This window comes from Diabrotica undecimpunctata, chromosome 1 (genome assembly GCF_040954645.1).
Source record: "Diabrotica undecimpunctata isolate CICGRU chromosome 1, icDiaUnde3, whole genome shotgun sequence".
Taxonomy (NCBI): Eukaryota; Metazoa; Arthropoda; class Insecta; order Coleoptera; family Chrysomelidae; genus Diabrotica; species Diabrotica undecimpunctata.
In genome coordinates, this window is record NC_092803.1 from 201286536 (window position 1) to 201310548 (window position 24013).

The 24013-nt window shown below is 32.4% G+C and overlaps 1 protein-coding gene across 1 annotated transcript; it reads left to right on the forward strand.

The window, feature by feature from the left end:
• The first annotated feature begins 311 nt into the window (after window positions 1-311).
• LOC140432862 (uncharacterized) lies at window positions 312-15445 on the forward strand. Its single transcript, XM_072521005.1, has 2 exons — window positions 312-447; window positions 12528-15445. The coding sequence occupies exon 2, from the start codon at window positions 12528-12530 to the stop codon at window positions 13830-13832; it is 1305 nt and encodes a 434-aa protein (XP_072377106.1). The 5' UTR covers window positions 312-447; the 3' UTR covers window positions 13833-15445.
• The last annotated feature ends 8568 nt before the right edge of the window (window positions 15446-24013 follow it).

Sequence of the window (24013 nt, forward strand, 5' to 3'; positions counted from 1 at the left end):
ACTTCTGTAAACTTGTTGACAAATATCTGTTTTTTATTGAGTCACCCGTATCAACAGTTTTATTGATTTGCATACATAATTTATTGTTTTATTACTCTCTCATACATAAAAATACACTATAGTTAGCGTTATTTAAAAAAAAACTGTAAAAGAGTCCATATACAACTGACCTTGTACTATGAGTTAATCAAAAAATATTTTTTATCCTATTCCACCACACCTGCATTTCCTTGAGAAAAAAATGAATACGTCACTGACAATTTCTTTATCTATTATACGTATTTTATTATCTTAATTTACAAACACTTGATACCGTTCCGTAAATGATATCTTAAATTTACAGTTCACGGTAATCAGTAAATATAAAGTTTTTCGACTAGAGCGACTACATACAATAGTTTACCTGTGGTTTAATGTTTTCATTTAAAACCTGTGCAATTAACCACGGTGAGTACAAATAATTATATGCAAATTTGACTAATGTTAGCACTTATCTTATTTGGAATATATGCCACGTGTCGAGAGAATTGTCTTCTTTGCAATTAATTATTTGCTCATAAAATTATACGTAACTTTACAGTTTTTAACTAGTTATTTTAGAAACCATTAAGTCATCACTAGACTTCGGCAAATATGCAAATAAAAATGTAGAAAATATGCGCATAAATATGCACGTGTTTACCCGAAAATATGCAAATATTTTACAAAATATGCATACAAATAAATAAAAAAATCGTAAAATAGTAACAATTTTATTTAAAAAAAAAGTGTACATAACTAAATATTTCCTACTATTCATTAAGATTTACATTTATTTTAAGTAACTACATCATTTTTAAGTATGAATAAACTTATTTAGAATTATGGTAACAATAAATGACCAAGTGGTGTTCAAAATTTTCTAACAAAAACTTGTGGCTTCTGTCTGAGTACATATATTTATATATGGAAAAATTTCGTTCAACATCAACTGATGCAACGGGAGCATTTTTCAAACTAACCAAAACATTTGGTTCTAAATTAATTGTTTCCGAAATATTTCCAGCTAGAACACTGACTACTTCAGAAAGAATATGGTAACCTTTATTTTTTTCCATAGTAGCTTCAAATTTTTTTAAAATATCTTTTCCAATATTACCTCTAACGTTCCGACAACATGACGCAAATTCTTTTATTAATGCTGTACTTTCGAACAATGACAGTTTTGGTGATTCTAACTGAGTAATTGTTTTTTGAACAAAACTAAAATTTGATTTTATAATTGAAAGTTCTTGTTGAAGCAAGTTACTCTGAAAAGTTTGTTTAGAATCCAAAAGAGATTGGGAACTTCCATCTGTTAACGTATCAATTATGTTCTTTATTTTAACAAAATGATCTGCATAAAAATTAGCTGCTTCTAACCATGTTCCCCATCGCGTTAAAATAGGTTGTGGTGGAAGAGGAATGTTAGGTAGCATTTCTTTATAAAGTTGAATTCTTATAGGAGATTTAAGAAATACTTTTTTGACACTGGATATCATGGTATTTACAAGAGGAAACTTTTTTCGTATTTCCTCTGCAACTCTGTTTAATCCATGCGCTACACAAGTAACATGTATTAAATTTGGGAAAAACATTTTTAAATTTTGTCCTGCTTTCACCATATAAGGAGCAGCATCCGATAATATAAGCAGTAATTTATTAGAAGGAATAGTTGTCGGAAGAAAAAAAGTTGCTAATGTTTCTTGTATAAAACGCGAAATTGTTAAAGCATTTGTTTTCTCAAGTTGCTGGCATGAAATAAGATGAGATTTTGGTAAGGTATCTTCTTTAAGAACACCAATCAATAAATGAGCAATATACTTTCCTGAGGAATCAGTGGTTTCGTCTACAGATATGTAAAAATAATTATCTGCAATTTCTTCCTTAATATTAATTAACACCGATGAGTATAGCCCGTTCACATTATTTCTTCTAAGAGACCGATCACTTGGAACATTAAGTTTGCAATATTTTTTTAGAAACTAACTAAAATTTACATTTGCTAATTTTGAAAGCGGTATGTTTGCAGACACTAATGCGCGACACAAGTCTTCATTAAAAGTTTCTTGCTCATCTAATTTTTTTGAAGTAGATTGGAAACATTTAGCCATTGAAGTTTGATGTTTTCCTCCTATTTTTCCTTTTTTTGCAATGTGTGAAGCAGTTCTCACATGTTGGTCTATCTGAAATTTCTTCTCACATGCTATCTATAAATAAAAATAAAAACCTTTATTTTAACCCAACCTTTAAAATATAAAAATATACAAGGTGTTTTTGGTTAATCAAATAACTGGTTTGGAAAAAAAAACACTCGCTAAGTGTTTTAAATGCAGTATTAATCCACAAATTAGTTTTTATTACTAACCATTAGTACATCATATAACTTATTTTAAAATTCAACAAAAGTTTTTTTTTTTGTTAATTCAATTACAATAAAAATAATTGTGTTTTAGAATAGCTGACTTCATAAAAAAAAGTAAAGGTGAAAAATTTTTCTAAATACACACCATTGTATTGTACCATGGACAATTTTTTCTCACTAAAGGAAGCTATTTTTCATTTAAAAACAACCTACGAGTATTAAATTTCAAGTAAATACGTTTATTGGTTTTAAAGTTATTGTTGTTATTAAATAAAAGAATTTAATTTTTTTTAATTTTAACACCCTGTATCTCGAAAAGTAAATAAGTTTGACCCCTCATTAACTATATCGTTTTGTTCAATTTTTCGAGAAGTATCTACAGTCAAACGTTGTAAGTGTCATTTGGAAACACCCTGTATGTATGAAATATTAGATATTTAATAGAAAATATTAGATACTTACAATTTTGCCACAGACTGAACAGTAGATTTTTCCCATATCCATAGACAGCTCTTTATAAGGTTTAATCCAAGTTGAAGCACTGGTTGTTTTAGGCATTATAAAATCACAATCTTCCTTTTTGTTACGCACAACGAGTGTTTACGCTTTGAATATCAAAACAAAAATGATTTACAAATCTGAGCATCAAATTAGAAATGTTTAGGTACCTAATTCAATAAACTGAGAGATTTTGGAAAATCCCTAAATTAGGAACAAAACTATTAGCCGTTTACCTGCTGTTAAGATACAATAAATTGTAGATAGATTTGGGGATTAGATCATAAAATGCAAATGAGCGAACCCTTAGCGATTATCCAATAACTGAATGCCTCAGTGACCGAGACTTTCTAAGAATGTTGAGGGCTACTTAAATTGATCTTCTTTGAAATTGTAAATGTTTTGTACCTGTAGAGATTACGTACTTAGATCATTTCTTAATTAAAATGACTACAAAATTTTGAAAAAAGAATTGAAATAAATTGGTAGGTTTAAAAATTTTCAAATACAGTATAAAAGTCTGAACTTTTATGCACTTTATGCAAACTTTTATACAAATATGCCAAAATATGCACAATATGCAAAATATGCAATATGCATATTTGCCGAAGTCTAGTCATTACTTAAACTGTTTTATTTGTAAAAACACGGTTAACTAAAAAGTTTTGCCTTATAGTAGTTTTAAAGACTCTTTTTTAATTTATAGTTATCACCTCTTATTCTAGCATCCTCGCTAATATTAAAAAAGTTTCATGTTCCCCAAAAATCCCCCTAAGAATTCTATAAGTAGATATGGCATCGCCTGCTTCTCGTCTATGAGTTAGTGGAGACAACTTGAGCTTTCATAGTCGAGTTTCATAGTTTAATTTTCAATCATTAAGAGGTATTTCTTCATTGTTCACTTTCTAATAAATTAATTTCCCTTTGCAAATGAGTTAACCAAACTTATGTTTTTCTCCTTCTTCTTCTTTTTCTTCCCCTTTATAAACAATTCTGCTTGCTCATTGGCGGATTAATACCTACATGGAAGGTTGTTACTCCTTCTTTTGCGCGGTCATCCGATACTTCTTCTGCCGATTGGTAAATTATCTCTTACTACTTTGATCTATGTATGTCGTTTATACACTGTACGTTACATTTTCCTCTAATGTCTTCAATTTTCTTTCAACCGTATATCCTGTAATTCTTCTCAGTACTCTCATCTCTGCTGTTTCCGGTAGCCTTTGATTTTTAAAATGTTACTCAAGGTTATATGAAATTTAGGACATCTATTTCTGTAAGATAACACTCTTGAAATATAGGATTGAACCTGTAATTCGGTACAAAAATATTAACAAAAATAAACAAATATAGATAATCATTCCCGATAAGATTAAGAAGACCCTATGATAACTGTTTACAAGAAATACTTCATTATATATATATATATATATATATATATATATATATATATATATATAATATGTAAGACAATCGTAGAATAATTATTTCTCCCTTCATAAAATTTTGTTACCAGAGAAACCCACTTGATGATTCAAGGTGATAGCATGGTGACCCAAGGCATAATAATAGCACTTTTAAGAAGTTAATCTACCTTTAAATTACGGTTTCCTAAAAGGTCATGGACCTTGTGAACTTTCTGATAAAAGTCTGGATAAGTCAAACGATTCAATATTTTTCAGACGTTTTGACGACTTTCTATTTTCAATGAATTTTTAATTATATGCTTTACATACTAGTAGTAGTAGTTATTGCCATATAGAAATTTAGAATATACAATTTTACTCGAGTTACTGTGAGTTGTCACACAAGTTTCAATACACTAAAGTACGATTTTAAAATATATACGTTTAGAATGAAATTTAAAAAAATTAGAACTACAGTAATTAAAACGATTACAAACAAATCTATAACAAAAGATTATCTGTTAAGATATTGGTGATATTTTAGTGACTCAGTAAAGTAATTGATAACATTTTTGCCTTTGGACTAACCTATTAAATGGTAAAGTATATTGAGACTGTATTTGATTTTATGATGTTTGATTCTATTATCAATACAAGTTAAATATTGCGTTTATATAAGAATAAGCCATAATTAATTGTAATGATTACATTTTAAACTAAAGAATTTGATGTTTCAAAATGTTCTCAAAATAGAAAATTTTTGAATTTTATTGAAAATAGTGTATAACCACCAAAATTGTTATGTGATCATGTCTTTTTTTTTGTTTTTGTTTGTACATATTCCACACCGTGGTAATATGCCAGCTAAATTTAGTAGTGACCACAAAGAAGTCTGGTTTTAAACCAACTCGAGGTCACATAGCTCTGTAACATAATTTTGTAGAAATCCCTTAATAAGAGGTTATGTTAATAAATATGTGGCCTATTTTCGTAAAGCAAAGTAATTAAGGCACACTTTAAACTACTTTAATGGTTTATTAACGAAAAACTACATACTAAAACAAGTAAGAAAACCATAATACTTCCTTTTTGGAGTTGAATCGTCTTCGGGGACCAGCTGACTGACTGTCTTCTTCTGTTTTCTTGCCTGCCTGTCTTTCAGCGTCGATGTTCCCTCGCTTCAGCAGCACAGATAACCCATGTGTGGCAGGTGGTTAAGTGTCAATCCGCCACAGGGCTCCCCTCCAGGGAGGAACCAGTTGGTTTCGAATAACTCTGTTGACCTGTGTTGCTCAACAGACGGCTGGCATGTGCATTCTCTTCCTGTACCTATTGGGTAGCTGCAATATACGCTGATTTGAGTTGGTCCATGGAAATTCGTTGATAAACATTTTGAACATCTACTATGAGAAGCTTGTCATTAAGTTCCAAAACTTTAAACGGGCGGGTATAGGGCGATGTAAGTGGAAGCTTTACTTTATCGGTCTGAATAAACACATGAGCCGTGGTCCGCAGATCCAGATGAACAAAGGCAGTTCAAGCTAAATTGTTGCTTGTTGGTACAGGTCGCAATGCTCCAATGGTATCACGTAATCGCTGGACAAAACTATGTTTATCGGGTGCAGCAGCACTAGGGACACGCAGCTATCCACGGAGGTACACTGGGGTACCATAGACTAACACGGAGACTGTACACGAAATATCTTGCTTAAAAGTGATTCGAAGACTCAGGATAAACAAACGGAGGACTTTAACCTACGATACTGTTCTTGAAGGAAGCAAAGAAAATAGAACAAATTATGACAGATGAAGAGATACATAAAAAAGTACAAGAAGAATAAGAAACTTTAGTAGGAATATTAGAGACATTGACTACTACAACTGTTAAAGTAAAACCAGATACAGCATTTAATTGTTTCAATATCTGTAGAACATGCACTAAAAAAATTGGAGTATCTACTAAAGATATTATAATTCTTCTAAACATGCAAGAAAAGGTTTTTAAAGAAGGACTACACATTTCGCAAAGACAAACCTCAAATAGGGTTTATTTAAAACTTTGTTAACTATGAAATTAATGTAATAGGGATATGTTCAGTTTTAAAAATCCGTGTAGAACATAAACTCAAATACATAGGTTGTACCTAATCCCTGTATGAAATGCTCCATTTATTTATTATTAAGTTTTTTATCCAATTCAGTAATCCGAACATTGCAATATTCCGGCAGCCTTTGAATTTTGATAATGCCGGATTAGTGACAGTCGACTATTATTATTATAAGTCTATGCCAAAACGCTCGAGAAGTACCTGTGAAACTTTTTCGAAGACGCTCTAGCATACTAGGTCATTTGGGGCTCGATAAAACGGAAACTGCCTCTCTAAAGCTTACTACTTCTGATAATATGACTATCTGGATGAAAAAAATTTAATTAAGTGGAAGTGCATGTCTTAAATCTGCATCTAAAACAAATAGGAAAGATAAAAAATCGTAAATAAAGAAAGAATCTTTTTGAAGATCTTTAAAATTAAGTCACATCTGCTATTTACCATATCAGCGTTAATCTTTTAGTGAACACCTGTATAGATAAATTATTTGTTTGCTTAGTAAATACAATAATAAACCCACCTGTTCTGTTGCGTACCTAAGTATTTATTACATGTAAGTATTTCTAAAATATTTTTGTTCTCTACAAGTTGATTGTGTATGTACATAATCACTGACACAAATTTAGTGCATACATCCTAAAAACTCATAAACGTATAAAAACCGTATGTACTTAATATAAGTACAAAGTTATTTATTCAACCATTACATAAAATAGTACCTTTTTAAATGGAAATGTTAACAGAATAAGATATTGACACTACCACTCAATTTACTTTTAATAATAAAGGTAAAGGTCGTTTTTTTCTATTGTTTTCTTATTTAGAAGATTTTTGAATAAGAACTATACCCTTCGAAATATATACCTACCATTGCCTATTTTTGGAAGTTGGGAACAGATATTTTAAAACTAAACTAATCGTTGAAAATCTGTGCTGATACCAATATAAATCCTCTTCAGAGACATATCGTACCTAAATGAATACTTGGTCGTCTTCTGTACTATTTCTAGTACCTTGAAACTTAGCACACACTTCAACCTATGCTCTTCTATTTGTAATTTTCTAGACTTTGGGGTGGTAAAGTGAGGTAAAGATAAATTTATTTATAGGTATCCCCTGTAGTCTGAGAAAAAGCCTTTCTCACCTGGCTTGTTTAGCCCTTTCAAATATGGTCTTTTTTGCATGATCTCCGTTATGTGGTCTATTATGATTTCGAAGTTCTCCTTGTTGATCATAGCTACCTGTAGGATGTTGTTGGACGTTGTCAACCCTATCCTGTTACGAAGCCTATTTTGTTCGGGGGCGAAAACATTACATCAGAAGATGCAATGCTCAGCGTCGTCGCTATCGCCGCATGTAGGGCATATGTTATCGTTAATTTTCTTGATAGCGTATGTGTAAGAATTAAAAGATCCATGTCTGGTCAGAAATTGTGTAAAATAATAATTTACTCGTTTAAACTTACAGTTGTACCAAGCCACTACATCAGGGATTAGCGTTTTGGTTCATTTAGATTTTATAGTCTGTGCCTCCCATTCCCTTTGCCATTCTACTAGTAGTTGCTCTCGTAGGGCCGCTCTTATCTGTGGTAAGTGACCGTTCCGGTTATCATATAACATATGCCGTTCTTTGGCTAAGAGGTGAATGGGGAGCGTACCAGCGATTGTCTGTAGGGCCATGGTAGAAGAAGTTCGATACGCACTCGTAACTTTGAGAAGGGGTTTCTTCTGTGCTATGTCTTTGTACTTTTGATATCGCAGTACATTTATCCAGACGGGGGTTCCATATAGCAGGGTCGATTGTATAACGTGTAGGTACAATCTTCTCTTGTTGCTGCTAGGCCCACCTATATTGGGTATTATTCTCTGGATGGCTGCTGTCTGTTCGTAAGCCTTCTTAATCACTCTCGAAAGATGTTTCGTGAAGCGTAGGCCTCTGTCTAAATCAATGCCTAGATTTTTAACACAGTTCGTTGATTTTAGCTCATTACTACCTAGTTGGAATATCAAATCTGGCTCGGCTCTCGTGGCTTTCAGGTAGACCGCTTCGGTCTTATTACCTGCAAGTTCCAGGTCGTTATTCGTCATCCAGCTATTTACTTTACGAAAGCAGTCGTTCACAGTGTTTACAATTTCTAGATACATGTCACTTATTACTAATATAGGTAGGTCGTCGGCATAGGCTATTGCCATGCTATTTCTACTGTAATCGATGTCTATTACCCCATTATATAGTACATTCCATAACGTCGGGCCTAATACGGAGCCTTACGGTATGCCAGCTCTTAATCTGATTTTTGTGTTTCTGGCCGATTCAGCTGATTTTGCTCCTCTGACTCCGTATTATCTAGTTGAGATGATTTCTCTTTCCCTCAACTCGTCTTTAAGGCGATTTTTGACAAGATTCTCGTATAGTTTCCCTAAACAGTCAAGTAGACAAATCGGCCGATATGCGCTGGCTTCGTCTGGATCTTTGCCGGGTTTAGGTATAAGTGCAAGTTTCGCGAGCTTGAGCTGATCGGGGAATTCTTGTCTTGTCAGCAGCTGTTTAAGGATTTCTCTTACTGGTTCTGGTTGTAATGTTAAACTTTTAAAAACCTAAAAATATCAAAAGAGAAGCTAAACGAGAAAAATTTGTATGTGTGTGTGTTCAAAAGTGGGGTTGGCTTTGATTAACTTTTTTCTACAAAGAGATGAAGGAGAATTAAAGCAATTGTTTAATGATTTTTTAAATATTCTTTACAAAACACTTAAAAAAGTAGATAAATCTAAAAAATAACAACGATTATATCATAATGCAACTATATCCTTTAATAAGATAAACACAAGAAGTAGGAATATCCGTAGAAAATTAGAAAAGGTGGATAAACCTCTTAGCGTGATTATTACGTGAATTCGCAGTTTCTAAATGATCTAAATTACCTTCGAATAATAGATATACCTTAACATATAAAAAAAATCTTCGTCTATGGCCTGTTTAGTACGCTACTGCTTGTGTCTCAATTACTTTTAATTTTACCATCATCAGGAGTGTCGTTATTAATATTCTCTACTTATTTTATTAGGTCGCATACACCGTTTATTATACTTAAGGGAGTTATCTTTAAAGTGCCCTATATGTGAACTATATTACAGATATAAAAGTTTGTTGTTTATGTTGTAATTAAATTTCCTTATTTATTTTTACTGTTTATTTTAGTATTGTAGTAATAGAATTACCTTCTGGATGACAAGAAAAATAATAGATTAATTTTGAGGGCTTCTTTAATGCCCAATACCTAGTTTTTAAAGAGTCAAATTTAATTTAAACATTTAGTAAAGACCTAGAGTTTGTGCAATTTATTTTACCGATTGTATAATATTATTTCAGCATTGCTCTATAAATGCTAGGATTTCTCTTTGTATCTACCAGTTTACGTTGCATGATATCTGGATTCTTAGCTACATATGTATATGATGAATCTGTTTAGGGCAATAATATTAAAAAGGGTCATACATAGTCGATAAGGCCAGCTAGAAGTGTGTCGAGGACATGTATATTCCTGAATCATTTTATACACATTATCAACTGCCCCTTTGGTGGAATTGTATGACAATAATCATTTATGGTCTTTTATTTTCTTTACCGGAATCAGACTTAACCTGATGTTGCGTATTCAGAACAAACAGTTGGCACACAAAATACCATGGCAACTTGATCCGAAAAGGCAAATTCAGACGAGAAAACAGCTCAATTTTGAGAACTGGTAAGTTACATTGGAGTCTCGGATTTGTTTTTGCGAACAGTTCAAAGCAAAGTTAGATTTTTGGTCAGAAGAAATTCGGCCAAGGCTAGGAACGTAAAGAAATAATCTGTAGTAACTCGTCGACCAGTGCCATATAAATCTGTTACTATTCTGAAACCTTGTTTTTCTTAGGTTGTGCTTCTGGTTGCTTGTCTGTGTAAATTTGCAAATTATGCAGGTATAATGTTTCTACGTCTACTAGTTTCCAATGAATTACAAAAAGCAGCAATTCATGCAGCCAAAACTTGTCTGTTTCACGCCTTTCTTATTGTTGATTTATCATCAAATCTGATAAAATATCCTACCTAATTAAATCTATTACGAGGCATTGAAACTGTATTGCGACGAATTGATGCATCTTTACGCCACATTTCTGCAACTTAGACTTAAGCTTTAGATTGGTAAGAGCTTTAGATTGCTGCGAGATGAATTTATCTTTTTCTGTGGTAATTGTAACAGACGCCCTCTCAGTTTTGCAAGACATTAAAAGCCCTCCTTTTAATCATTCTAACAATATTCTACTATATAAAAAATATCATATAAATTTAAAGATAATGAATGGATATTATCAGCACAAGGATATTCATAAATTCACGTGGATTCAGCCAACAAGGAATATGAAATCAATAATCGATTACTGTATATGCAAAGAAAACTCCACAATAAAAGTTAATTGTTAGAGTTCATCGAGGAGCAGAATGTGGATCTGATCACTATTTGCTTAAAGCGTCACTACTATTTACATTTAAAGGAAGCCAACGACAAAATGAAAGCGAAAGTTCAATGATACTGCAAGACATTTCAACAAAGAGATATAATCTACAAGGTTTTGAAAATGAGTCTACCCAGTTTCTGTATCGAATGAGGTTAAATCTGAAATTGCACGATGTTTGTTACTCCTCACCAGTTAATACGTACAACGAAATTATGAAAGCTCTTGACGAAGCTGCATTGGAGAAGTGAATAGCATAAAAAATAGAAATGAATGGTGGAATAAAGAAATAGAAGATCTTGTGGGGAAGAAGAAGAATATGTATAACAAATGGCTAGCAACAAAGGACCCTTACTATCGACAACAGTACAACAGCTTAAACAAAGAAGTAAAAAAAAGAGGTAAATAAAGCCAAAAATGAGATGTGGAATCGGAAGCCTCCGATAACGTAGAAAATCTTATGGGTACAGCAAGAAGTAAAGAAGCCTGGAAAACAATTAGAGGTAGTAGAACAGATAGAAAAGAATGCAGTAGGTTAACTCTAATAACCCCAGAATTATGGGTCGGATATTATGAACAAATGCTGACAGAAGATCGAACAGAATTCCAAGATGATATTCAATTATTATAAGACATAATACAAAGTTATTTTATTAACAAAATCCCTAATGTCGTACTATCAAATAAAGAAAACCGTACATTTTTAATTTGAGAACCGCTGACTACCTGAGGCAAATCTGAACAGACACTTTTATTACTTATGCGATAGGCTAAAACGATCCTACTTTAACAATATTTCTGGAAGAACGTCGAGATGGAAGAGGAGGGTCACAGCTCCATAGACGTTTCGATATTTCAGTACACATTTTATTGCTTCTTCTAACTTTCTCGTCTATAAGGTCACTTTCCATCTTCTCTGCAACCTTATTCTTTACTATCGTTTTTTATGAATATTACTTATGAACTGTCCTCTAATATCACAAATCGGGGTCTTAATCATCATCTTGAGTGTGATTTTTCCTATCGTTCTGATCATCACTGTCAAAGTCAAAATTATTTATTATTTCCTCAAGCTCAGCTTGTTTTAAGGGTTTCGCTAACATTTTAACATTTTTGTTCTGTTTTAAGTATAAAATGATTTTTGTAATACTGTTAGTACACATAAATAAATAAACAATTGTCGACTAACTTTGGTTGCTTCAGATTAAGTGCCGCGCCGGGCTGCCGGCAGTGCCAGCTAATAATATAATCATTGAAGAAATCAAGGTCACTTAAAAACTAGTCTTGTATATACTAGATCGTTCAACAAGTTTATAGCCATACTTAAAAGCCTTAACTAGAGCCAAAAACTAAAAAACAATAAATATCCAAATATGTAACGTAGAATACTACGTGGGGTCCTTCAGGGAATCCTTTAATCAAAATGCAGTGTTCATGGATGTTAATTATTAAAACTTTTTGAAAGGTATTAAAAGTTATGTTAAAACCTTAAAAACTTAGGTATTTAAGATTTCAGGGATAGCTTTAGCCCATTATTTAACTGGACGTTAAAAAATATGATCTTTGGGTTCATACCCAAAAACATACACTAACATACATATTCACAAATTATATTAAAGTTTTTTTTTTGTTACAGATGAATTCTGAAGAGGAGTCTATTTTAAATGAGAATCAACTCCAAGATTTAATAAATAAATATGTTACGGAGCTACAGCAAATGAAAAATAAAGAGATAGTTAAAAATACAGCAGAATCCACAGATGTTAAAATACATAATTACTCAATACGTCCCAAAGAAAATAAAATAGCAAAAGAACAATTTTACTTAACAGTTAACTACCAAATAGATGAAAAAGAACATAAAGCGAATTTTTTTATAAAAATTATTAGCAAGTTAAACTCACTAATGTACCAAATAGCCGAAGAGACTTCTGCGTTCGAAAAAGAAAAGTTTTTTTATGAGTTGTATGTTCCGTATCTAAAAGAAGAAGGTTTTGATTGCGACTACATCTGCAAAAGTTATTTTTGTGAGTCAGATGTTGTTGTATTAGAAGATCTTGATGTATCTGGTTATAAAATCTTTGAAAAAGAAAAGTATTTGGACTTGGATCATTGTAGAGCCTGTCTGAAAACCATGGCACGATTCCATGCCGACTCTATCCTGTTTGAATTAAATAAATCAAAAGATCTTGATTGGGAATATAAACTAGAGGAAGCATTTCCAGAAATATTTGAAGATACGGTATTCATTGACCTAAACAAATTAATTATTAAACACTGTCAATATGTAGTAAGGGGATTACGCAAACTCACGAGTTTTCTTCCTGATCATAGAATATCCGAAAAAGAATTTGTTAGTGCATTTGATAGAGGTCTTTCAAAAATACCTAAAGAAATGAGTGATAACATCAAAAACTACAGGTCAGTCATATCTCATGGTTGCTTATGGGCTAATAAGTTTCTTTTTAAGTATGATGGAGATAACAACATAATTTCTTGCAAAATTGTAGATTTTCAATCCATAGGTTTACAGCCTCCAGTGTATGATGTACTCAGCTTCTTATATATGAATACAAGAAAAAGTTTTCGGGACGAATATCTTCAAGATCTGTTTGATTATTATTATCAGTGTTTCTCAAGTTTTATTGAAAAAGGGGGTTATACTGCGAGCGAAATTATCAGTGAGGGGGAGTTTTATGAGGCGTATAAGAAACTGAGGTTTCTTATCAAAGTACATTCAATGGTAGATAAAAGTATTATGCTAATACCGGATGTGATATATACCGATCATTTAAAAAATGATGAAGATTATACTTACTTTTTGTTTGAAGGTCGCCCAGATATTATGGTTAAGATATTTCTAGGCAACAGTTATTATAGAGAAATTCTAACAGAAGATTTAATTGAAATGCGTTCGATTTTATTTGATGACGAAAGATAATTCTATTTATGATAAGAGGGCAGTAACGTTATCGGATAGTAAAATTTTTAAAGAGGTTCTGGAACTGTTTACTTTTACCAAGTCAAGTTAGATATTACGATTATATGGTATTTTCTCTATAAATGCTAACTTATAAGAATATCCCGATTTAAGGAATAGAAATTTTAGGTCCCGAAACATTTAAGTCTACTCCTTATAGCATAACTAAGTTAGATTTTTTACTTGCCATAACTGTATATACGAGATTAATAGTTAAAATGTTGAATAGTTGAAATGTAAGCGATATTACTTATCTGGAAAATATTTCTTGGTCATTCTGTTTTTGTCCAAGAAATCGCAGAGCAAGTTACGCTCAGGAGCCCTAACAAAATCTTTATCATCTGATTTTAAAAGATCTGCTGCTAGTTGATCGTCTCCAATGGCGTTTTTCAGTCTCACGATCACTTGTACCCCTCCTTTGAGCTTGATTTAGTTTTAATCGGTATTAAATCTTGTAATCACCTTCTCTCCTTCCTGAGATTATTTTCCTCTTTGTCTTTTTAGGAATAAGTCATTGGGTGAAGTCCGTAAGTTCATAATCTTTATTTTGTTATTTTAAAATTTTTATTTTCTCAACATGTCGCAAAATTTTTTTTTATCCTAACTCAAATCTATTGGAGATGGACCTTGCTTCCTTGTACTCTTCACTGCTTTATTTGTTGCATCTATCTGTAGCATTGCGTACCACAACACTTTTGTTGTCCATATCTTCCTTATATTAATAATCCCACCATACGTGATTATTTTTTCGCCCTCTCAACTTATTTGCTGATTTACCTGATTTGTCTTTTCCAGACATCTAATACACTTTAAAAAAATCGGTTGCCTGTAAAGTCGGTTTTACGGGCGAAGATTTTACGTGACAACGTCTTTTTCTCGGTAGAATATTTATTGATATGAATATTATTAAATTGCACAATAGGAACAAGGAATTGAATGAAAATAAGAATTGCACAAATTTTAACTATAGAAATATATTTTGTTTACTAAAACATTGTACATGTAAACTTAAACTTAACTAATTTCTATTTGAGTGATTTTGTTGAGGATAGGACGATGATAGGAGAAATATGAAATGAAAGGAAGTGTTTCTGCTGTAATGTGTCTTGAACGCCAAGAACGCTCGAGAAAGACAGAGACACAAGCACGGAAGCACGCACCGATTCAACGCGCCTAATTATCTAGTGCTGCGCGCGCAGCGGACCGATCATGTTTGAGTGGGAGAGAGACGCAAGGCATTCGCCGGTCCGGCGGGCCTCTCTCTCGTTCGGTGACTCATCGTAACAGACGTGAGCGGGCGTTACACTTTTTCATGAATGACTCCGAGCCACAACCTAATTTAAGACGTTGTCACGTCAAAACAACTGTGTCAACAGTAGATCAAACGTAAGACTCAACAATACATATTTCAATAATTTTAAACAGCTTTTGAAACGTTTAACAATGTAGCTGAGTATTTTGTAACTATGACTTCACTGCCTATTTAAAGCAAATTAAGTTAAGCAAGGATTGTTTTAATGTATTTTACCTTTTCTTTGTAATATTTACAATAAATTATATATTTCATATAAGTACTTTGCTAATTGTTATTTTACTTCCGTATTATTCTGTGTCCTAGAATAACGTTGTTAAGAATAGAATATTTTGACCAAGTTAAAGGTATTATCGTCAAGCAAATATTCACACGATGTCAACACTACCAGGCCACTTGCATTGCTAACAATATAATCCACAGTTAAAAAGAACTTCTGAACTGTTCCAGCCGAGCCAAGAGCCTAATAGACTTTTTAAAGACTAAACAGTTGCTTAACAAATTATAATTACATAATATTATTATTAAAAGGAAAAAAACAGTTAATATTTGACTTCACGTATAGTGCGTCTGTATATCCGCTTATACGTATTTCGCCCTAAAAGGGCTCTTCAGAACGGCTATTCACAGTCGCTCTGAACGTGAAAATAAATCTCTTCTGTCTTAGGAAACAACTCTAACATGGCTTCGTATGGACGCAAATAGCGACATCTGATATTAAATCTTTAATCTGTGCCGTCTAAGAATTGCAAGGCAAAACAGACGTTAACAAAGATGTTGATAGAGACATAAGAAATCTAAAAATTGCATTCCACAACATATCTCCTCAACTAAGCAAAAATCCTTAGCGAATTGGTTTCTAGTAGCCGTACAGAGTATATCGGAATAAAAGGAAAAAAGACAGTTAAGATTTGATTTAACGTATAGTGAGTCTGTGTCTCAGCTTATAAGTATTTCGCCCTAAAAGGGCTCTTCAGAACGGCTATTCACAGTCGCTCTGAACGTGAAAATAAATCTCTTCTATCTTAGGAAAGAACTCTAACATGGCTTCGTATGGACGCAAATAGCAACAATTAGAATATAATCGTTATGGTTTATTGGCAAATATGAAAGAATATAGTCTATAGTTAGGTTACTCTGAGAGTGCAGTATGGTTAAGATTTCACGCCATGTGCTTGGCATGTACAAACAGGTAGTCACGTACAGAATCGCACAAAGATCTTTACAATAGGGATTTTGGATCTATTGCGAGTAAAACTACCTTTTTTTTATTTTAATTTATAATGCAAATTAGAATAAAACAGGCAGACATTATATATATATATATATATATATATATATATATATATATATATATATATATATATATATATATATTATAATAGACACTCAGATGCAAAAATACGCAACGGAGAAAATTTTGCTCAAATTCAAAGTATTTTAATTTTTTTATTTTTAGCCCCATTTTAATGATTGTTTTAACACACTGTGTATAAATTTATAGATTTTAATTTAGTATAGTCAGTTTTTTAATAAAATTTTGTATTTGACTTATTATTCGGGGTTAATTAAAACGTGGTTTTATTACCCTAACTTTAAAACATTCTGTGGAATAATTTCGTTTGCAAATTTTCGTAAAAACTTATTTTTCTGTTACAACCATGTCTTTTAAGCATTGTGTTTTTTGTTTCATGTCAAAATATGCCTTGGTTCATTTTTTAGAGCCAAATGAATTTGCTACCCACAATTTAGGACTTTTTTTTAGTATGATTATGTTTTTACGAGTTATTATAGTTATTTTGTAATACGACGAGGTGGCTTTGGCGACTGTTATTATTATGTTATATTGACACTTACATTTTGTTTACATATGATTGATCATGGTTCTTAGTGTCGAAGATTGTGTGAAAGCAGTTGCTCTGATTGAAGATGGGCGAAATTATGAATATGTGATTAGCGTACTACACACTCATCTCTCTATCGTCCAAAGGGTAGTGGAACGTTTTATATGAACTGAAACAAACGTAAAACGGGAAGTGGCTGGAAACGCAAAACTACCGCTTTAGATGATCGTTTTATACGAGTCAACGCTTTGCGGGATCGTCATTTAACAGCCGTGCAAACAATAAATTAACTTCAAGAGGTTCGAGGCAATAGTGTAAGTGTATTTACAGTTCACCGAAGATTACATGAATTTGGTTTGCAAAGTTCCCAAATTACTTCCACGGCACAGAGTGGCTAGACTACAATTTTCCAGGTAAAATTTACATTAGAATTTAGGACAATGGAGTAATGTTCTTTTTACGGATGAGTCGAGATACTGTCTCCACTCATCAGATTAAATAGAACGGGTATGGCATTGAACTGGAGAGAGATTTGCGGAGAGCGCTTTCAGTCCCCGCGTTAGCCATGGAGGGGCAGGAATATCATGAGAGACGCACACTGAATTGGTATTTATTGAGGGTTCGTTGACTGGACACCGGTATATTACCCTTTTCTCTATAGTACCCTTTTCTCACTATATCGGCGATGATTTTCTATTAACGCAAGATAATGCGCGATCCCACTCTGCAATGTGTGTCACGCAATATTTAGAGGAGGTTGGTATTAATAAAATAAACTGGCAAGCGTGTTCGCCAGATCTGAACCCAATATAGCACGTCTGGGACATGCTTGGTAGAAATATTAGGTCTCAAAGTCGCACCAGCCTCAATTAACGAAATTCGCTTGGCTTTAGAAGAGGAACGGCAAAACATTTAGCAAGATGATATTTGCAACCTTATAGACAGCATGAGCCGACATCTACAGGCAGTTATAGAGGATAGGCAATTCAAAGTATTAAGTTATTTTTTGTAGTTTTTCTTTGTTATTTGCATACTTAGTTTAAGTTACATTTAAGTTGTTTTTTTTATGTTTTGTTATTGTTATCATTGTTCATTAAAACCAAGATCATGTCTTTGCTTTTATTCATTATTTAAATACAGTACTTCTGTGGGTATGACATTTCTTGGGTATCAGTCACCAAAGCCCCATCGTCGTATTACAAATTAATACAAAAGATAATGGTAATAATAGAAAAACCGGTAAATTGTGGGTAGCAAAGTCATTTTGCTTCTAAAAATAAACTAACCCATATTTTTACATGAAACAAAAAACATAATATTTAGAAGATATGGTTGCAACCGCAATTTTACGAAAATCTGCTAACGGAATTATTCCACAGGATGTTTCAAAGTTAGGATAAAAAACAATCTTTCAATTAACCCCGTATAATAGGTCAAATACAAAATTGTAATAAAAAACCTGCAATACAATACAATTTACCAAAATAGGGCTAAAAATAAAAACACAGAAATACTTTGAATTTGACCAAAGTTTTGTTTTTTTTTGCATCTGAGTAGATATATATATATATATATATATATATATATATATATATATATATATATATATATATATATATATATATATATATAAACATACATAAAAATGTAATGGTATGCCTCACAAAACAGCTAAACAAAAAGCAAAATGTGTATCTATGGACTAACCATATATGACAACCGGATTTCTGACTTTTGGTCGTCTTCAGTACGGTGCAGCCAAGTTAGAAAAGTAGCATGTTAACTTGGGAAAGGGTCACACTACAAGAACAATGCATTTTGTGGCATTATATATCATACAGAGACATTATAAATCAGAGAAGATGCGTTTTGAGTCTAAGTTATATGAAATACAAATGGAGGTGCCGTAAAGCTCCAAAAATTGTTCTTTAATTTACCAAATTCCAAGCTGTAGATAGTGAGGTGTTATGTTCTTTCTATACTACTATACAAAGTATACGGTGATGAAAAATCTCCGACAATGGTTAAAAACCGCTTAATTTTTTTAAAGAGCGCTAAACAAAACCATGATAGCCTTGATGATCGCCAACATCTGAAGGGTATAGAGGCACTGAAGAAAAAAAGTTATTGAATTATGACTATTCATATACACATTTAGTTAACTAATGTTAATTCAGCTGAAATAGAGCCAAACGTAAACGTATATATCTTACAAGTTACCTTAAGTTTGTAAAACTGTTATTCATATTTATAGCATACAAAACAATTTACCTCAAGGTATTTTCGATAATACCAAAATTAGCATAAATGAACACAACAAATGTTTCCAACTATATCAAATTTGCATTGAAACTACTGGAAAATACAGCATCGTCATACAAATAAACCAGAAATGGCATTAAGTTTGTTAATTAAAATACCGCCCTTTAAATTGACTTGTCACACCAAAAATACAAACTGTGATGGATTGATGCAATAAGACTATTTTCGTGTTTAACGTATATAAAACTTTTTCAATATTCGCTGATGAATAAACTAATTTCAGTGACGTCAAACCGTGCTCAAAAACCTTTTATAAATGACGAAATTAAAATTTTATCTTTAAACAGCCATTCGCGAAAAATAAACTTTAAAAAAGCGGAGTATAGATAGCTGCATATTTCATTGGAATAGAGACTCAAATAAAAAATTAAGTGTTTATAAAAACAAGCCCAAAATGTAGCATTTTTTTTAATTATCTAGGACCACACAAAAATGGAACGAGAACTTAATAGAGCGAGTCATTGAAAACAACAGAGGCTTAAAATGTCTAAGACCCGCACTGGGAGTTCAAAAAATCATCAAAAAAAAAGACGCCAACAATAAGGTATAAAAGGACAAATATAAAATAACAAATATTGTCGAAGACTTCTACACATCCTTGTACACCTCGCAAGGCCAGTTTAATGAAACAACAAAGGAGAACGTCAAAAGAAAAATAAAAAACGTGGGATCAGAAATACTACCAAATATAAAAGGATTCGAAATAGAAAGAGCCTTAAAAGAACTAAAAAATAATAAAGGTCCAGGACACGACGGTATAATTGCCGAGCTTTTGAAAACAGGCAAGACATTAACAATCCCTGTACTAACAGAGCTATTTAATAGATGTCTCCATAATAGCAAGATCCCTAAACACCGGAACGAGAGTCTAGTAATACTTTTACACAAAAAAGGGGACAAATGTGATCTACAGAATTATAGACCTATATCGTTGCTCAGTCAAGTATACAAACTATTTATGAGAATTATTAACAACCGGTTAATCTACAAAATGGACAATTACCAACCGGTTGAACAGGCTGGCTTCCGCAAAGGATATAGTACATCAGACCATCTGCTGATAATGAGAACATTGATAGAGAAGGTAAATGAATACCAACTACCCGTATTTCTTGCCTTCGTCGACTATGAAAAGGCGTTTGATAGTATCAAGATGTGGGCCATAGAATAAGCTATTAATAATTGTAGAATAGATTCGAGATATAGGCAACTAATACATAATATATATGAAAATGCAACTATGATAGTACAACTAGACGCAAATACAAATCTCATTCCCATTAAGAGAGGAGTGAGACAAGGAGACGTAATATCGCCAAAGCTTTTCAACCTAGCCCTAGAAGACGTCTTCAAAACTACAAATTGGTCAACCTATGGCATTAACGTTAATTACAACAAGTTAAAATACCTCAGATTCGCTGACGACATAGTGATTATAGCGCGCACATTAGAGGAACTGCAAATTATGATGGGGAAACTAGCAGCCAGCTTCCAATACGTCGGCCTAAAAATGAATATGAAAAAAACAAAAATAATGACAAACACAGATGACCCCAGACGTATAACTATAAATGGCAGTGAGATAGAACAAATCCAGAAATATATCTACCTAGGCCAAATCCTGAGACTTGACAGAGAACCAAAGTGCGGAAATTACTAGAAGAGCAAGACTAGCATGGGCAGGATTTGAAAAACTTAGTTGGATACTTAAGAACCGCAAAATACCCCAATACTTGAGGAGCAAAGTGTTCAACCAATGCATCCTTCCTATCATGATATATGGATGTCAAACCTGGACCCTAACCAAGGCAAACATGAATAAACTAGCCACAACAGAAAGAACAATGGAAAGAGCAATGTTAGGTATACGAGTGTCAGATAAAAAGAGGAACGACTGGGTAAGATCCAAAACAAAAGTCGAGGACATAGCAACAAAAATTGCCAAACTTAAATGGAGCTTCGCGGGCCACACTGCTAGACAAAAAGATCAACGTTGGAATACTACAATACAACATTGGAGACCTTACGAAAGTAAACGACCAAGACCACATATGAGATGGATTGATGACATTAAAAGAATAGCTGGAACAAATTGGAAATATGTTGCTCAGGATAGAGACCGATGAAAGGAGTTAAGAGAGGCCTATGTCCAAACATGGACGACAAAAGGCTAAGAAGAAGAAGAAGAAGGACCACACTTTATATCAATAGGTTAATGATTGTCATTAAGAAGGACATGGTCTCTTCAGGAGCATTTCTTTTTATGTAAATTACTTTATACTTTTTAAGTACCGTTTGTTTGTTGCGAAGTTATTTTTTGTGTCGAAATTTTTAATTACATTTCGAAAGTATTAACTTTGCTTATAGTGTATTTATATCTTTATTACTTTCTGTATTATTGATTTCGTTATTATTGATTTTCTTATAGAAAACCAACACACACCAACAGACATTTAAATTTCAAATCAAATCACAATATTATTATTAAAAAGGGAATCATTAAATCCTTATACGATGGAGCCAAAATTACTTGTTCTAACGAAAATTCGTTCTTGGAGGAAAAACATTTGTTAACATCTGTTTTATTAAAAAATAATTATACTTTATAGTTTATAAATAACGAATTTTCAACAATCGATCGAATAGAACAAAACAACAAAAGGTTGGTTTTCTATACACCTGGGTTTCGTATTCAGTATCGTTCTTAGAGATTAAAACATCCAGAAAAGGTAATGTGTTATTATATTCCTTTTCCATGGTAAATGTTATTGTCTAAAAAATTTATGTTTTTTAAATAACAAACATATAAAATCGGAATTTGGTGTTTATTGAAGGTAAACCAAATGCACGATCAAATACTTGCCATGTCGGGATAGTATTATGAGGTTTTTTCCTGGTTTTTCTCTCATAATTTACTATGGAATCACTAACAGGAGAATTTTAATGTCATCATGGCATGTATTTGTCTTTTTAAAGACAAATAACATGTTATGATCTTTTCTGACGGATATTCTCAAGTTAAAGTTGATTTCATGTAATCGAATGAACTATCTTATAAGTAAAGTCGTCCCAGGAACGCAACTCAACAATATTGGCAATATTATTTTAAAGTCGTCTACTTTAAAATGTATAATGTATGTCTGAATTGTCAATATAGATGAGTCAGATAAAATTAAATTATTAGAAGAATTTTTCACTAAGTAACAAAAAAACAAAATTTGTTTAATTTACTAATGTTTGTATTTTAAAAACGATTTCCGAAGTGGAAATTGAAACGTCAATAAACGTACTTTAACCTTTAATTGTGGCTTATTCCCATTTAAATAGTAATTACTTTAAAATGCCACAAGAAAATAGCTTCAGAATAATTATAGTGGTCATTGTGTTTGCAAAAAGCAATATTTAGAAAGAATAATTGTTATTTTGACTAACTTTTGTCAACTTTCACAGCTGCAAGATACTTCGAACTCAGTAATCGCAATAATAATTGTTGATGTTATGGGAATATAAATATTTTTGGATAGATCGTATTTATTTTCGTATAATCTATTTTTATATGTTTTCAAGCAAACTTTTCCTCCGACCTTCATGCTATTGATTACAAGCCATTCTTAGACTACCTAATAATTACCATTTATTATAGTCTGTCCAAATCCGCTAACCTAACTAGAAGAAGATTAATTACTTCCCGTTAACTTCTTTACTGTTAACTAGATTAATAACCGCTTTATTAAGTTTGAGCTACGCAAAATAAAACTTGGATAACAATAATCCTGGTTCGTTGGTTAATCGATACATATTTCATCAATTTTATTAGAACTTTTAACGCATAAAACTTGAATTTTGTACAGTGATTAAATGATTAGTCAAAAATTATACAATATATAGTCCGTCTAGAAAGTATCCGGAAAAAAGAAAGCAGAATTGTAATTTTACGGTATTTATTTTTATCATTTGAAATCTAAAATTTCAACAAATAATTCATCTCATTTACTTATACAACCTCCATTTAAATCTAAACACTTAACTAAACGTCCAGGTACACCCGAAACTAGGTCAAGGCCATAATTTTCGGTAATAGTGTTCCAGGCCTGTAAAACTGACCGAATCAAACCTTCTTTATCTCGTGGATCTGCTCGTTCCACTTCGATTTTCATCAGTCCCCTTATGTTTTCAATTGGGCTAAGATTTGGAGATGCTGCTGGCTACGGAATTATTGCCAATTCGTGTTCTTACATCCAAGCTTGCATTATCTTGCTGAAAACGCCACCCCTCTGGATATAAAACACGAGCCGTTTCAAGAAAAAAACCATTTAGGATGTCACAATATTTCGCTCTATCGACAGTTCCATTAACTATACAGAGATGTGTAGCACCACGCTGAGGTATTGCTCCCCAAACCATTATTTTAGTGGGAAATTTGGAAATTTGAACGGTAACATTTTCTCTTGATAGGACTTTTAGATGATTTGCACCAAACTGGAAACAACTTTGACAGATATAAAGACATTATTAAAATTATCTTCTCGAAAACGTTGACAAAAATCTATTCTTCGTTGCCTTTGCAGAGGTGTCATTGTAGGGATTTTTTTTTGGATTCCTTGATATGTAGCCTGGCTTTTTCAGTGACATGCGAATAGTTTCTGGGTACACTTTTATTCTTC

What these genes read in the sequence shown, in the direction of transcription:
- LOC140432862 (XM_072521005.1), top strand. Translation starts at nt 12,528, where the DNA reads ATGAATTCTGAAGAGGAGTCTATTTTAAATGAGAATCAACTCCAAGAT.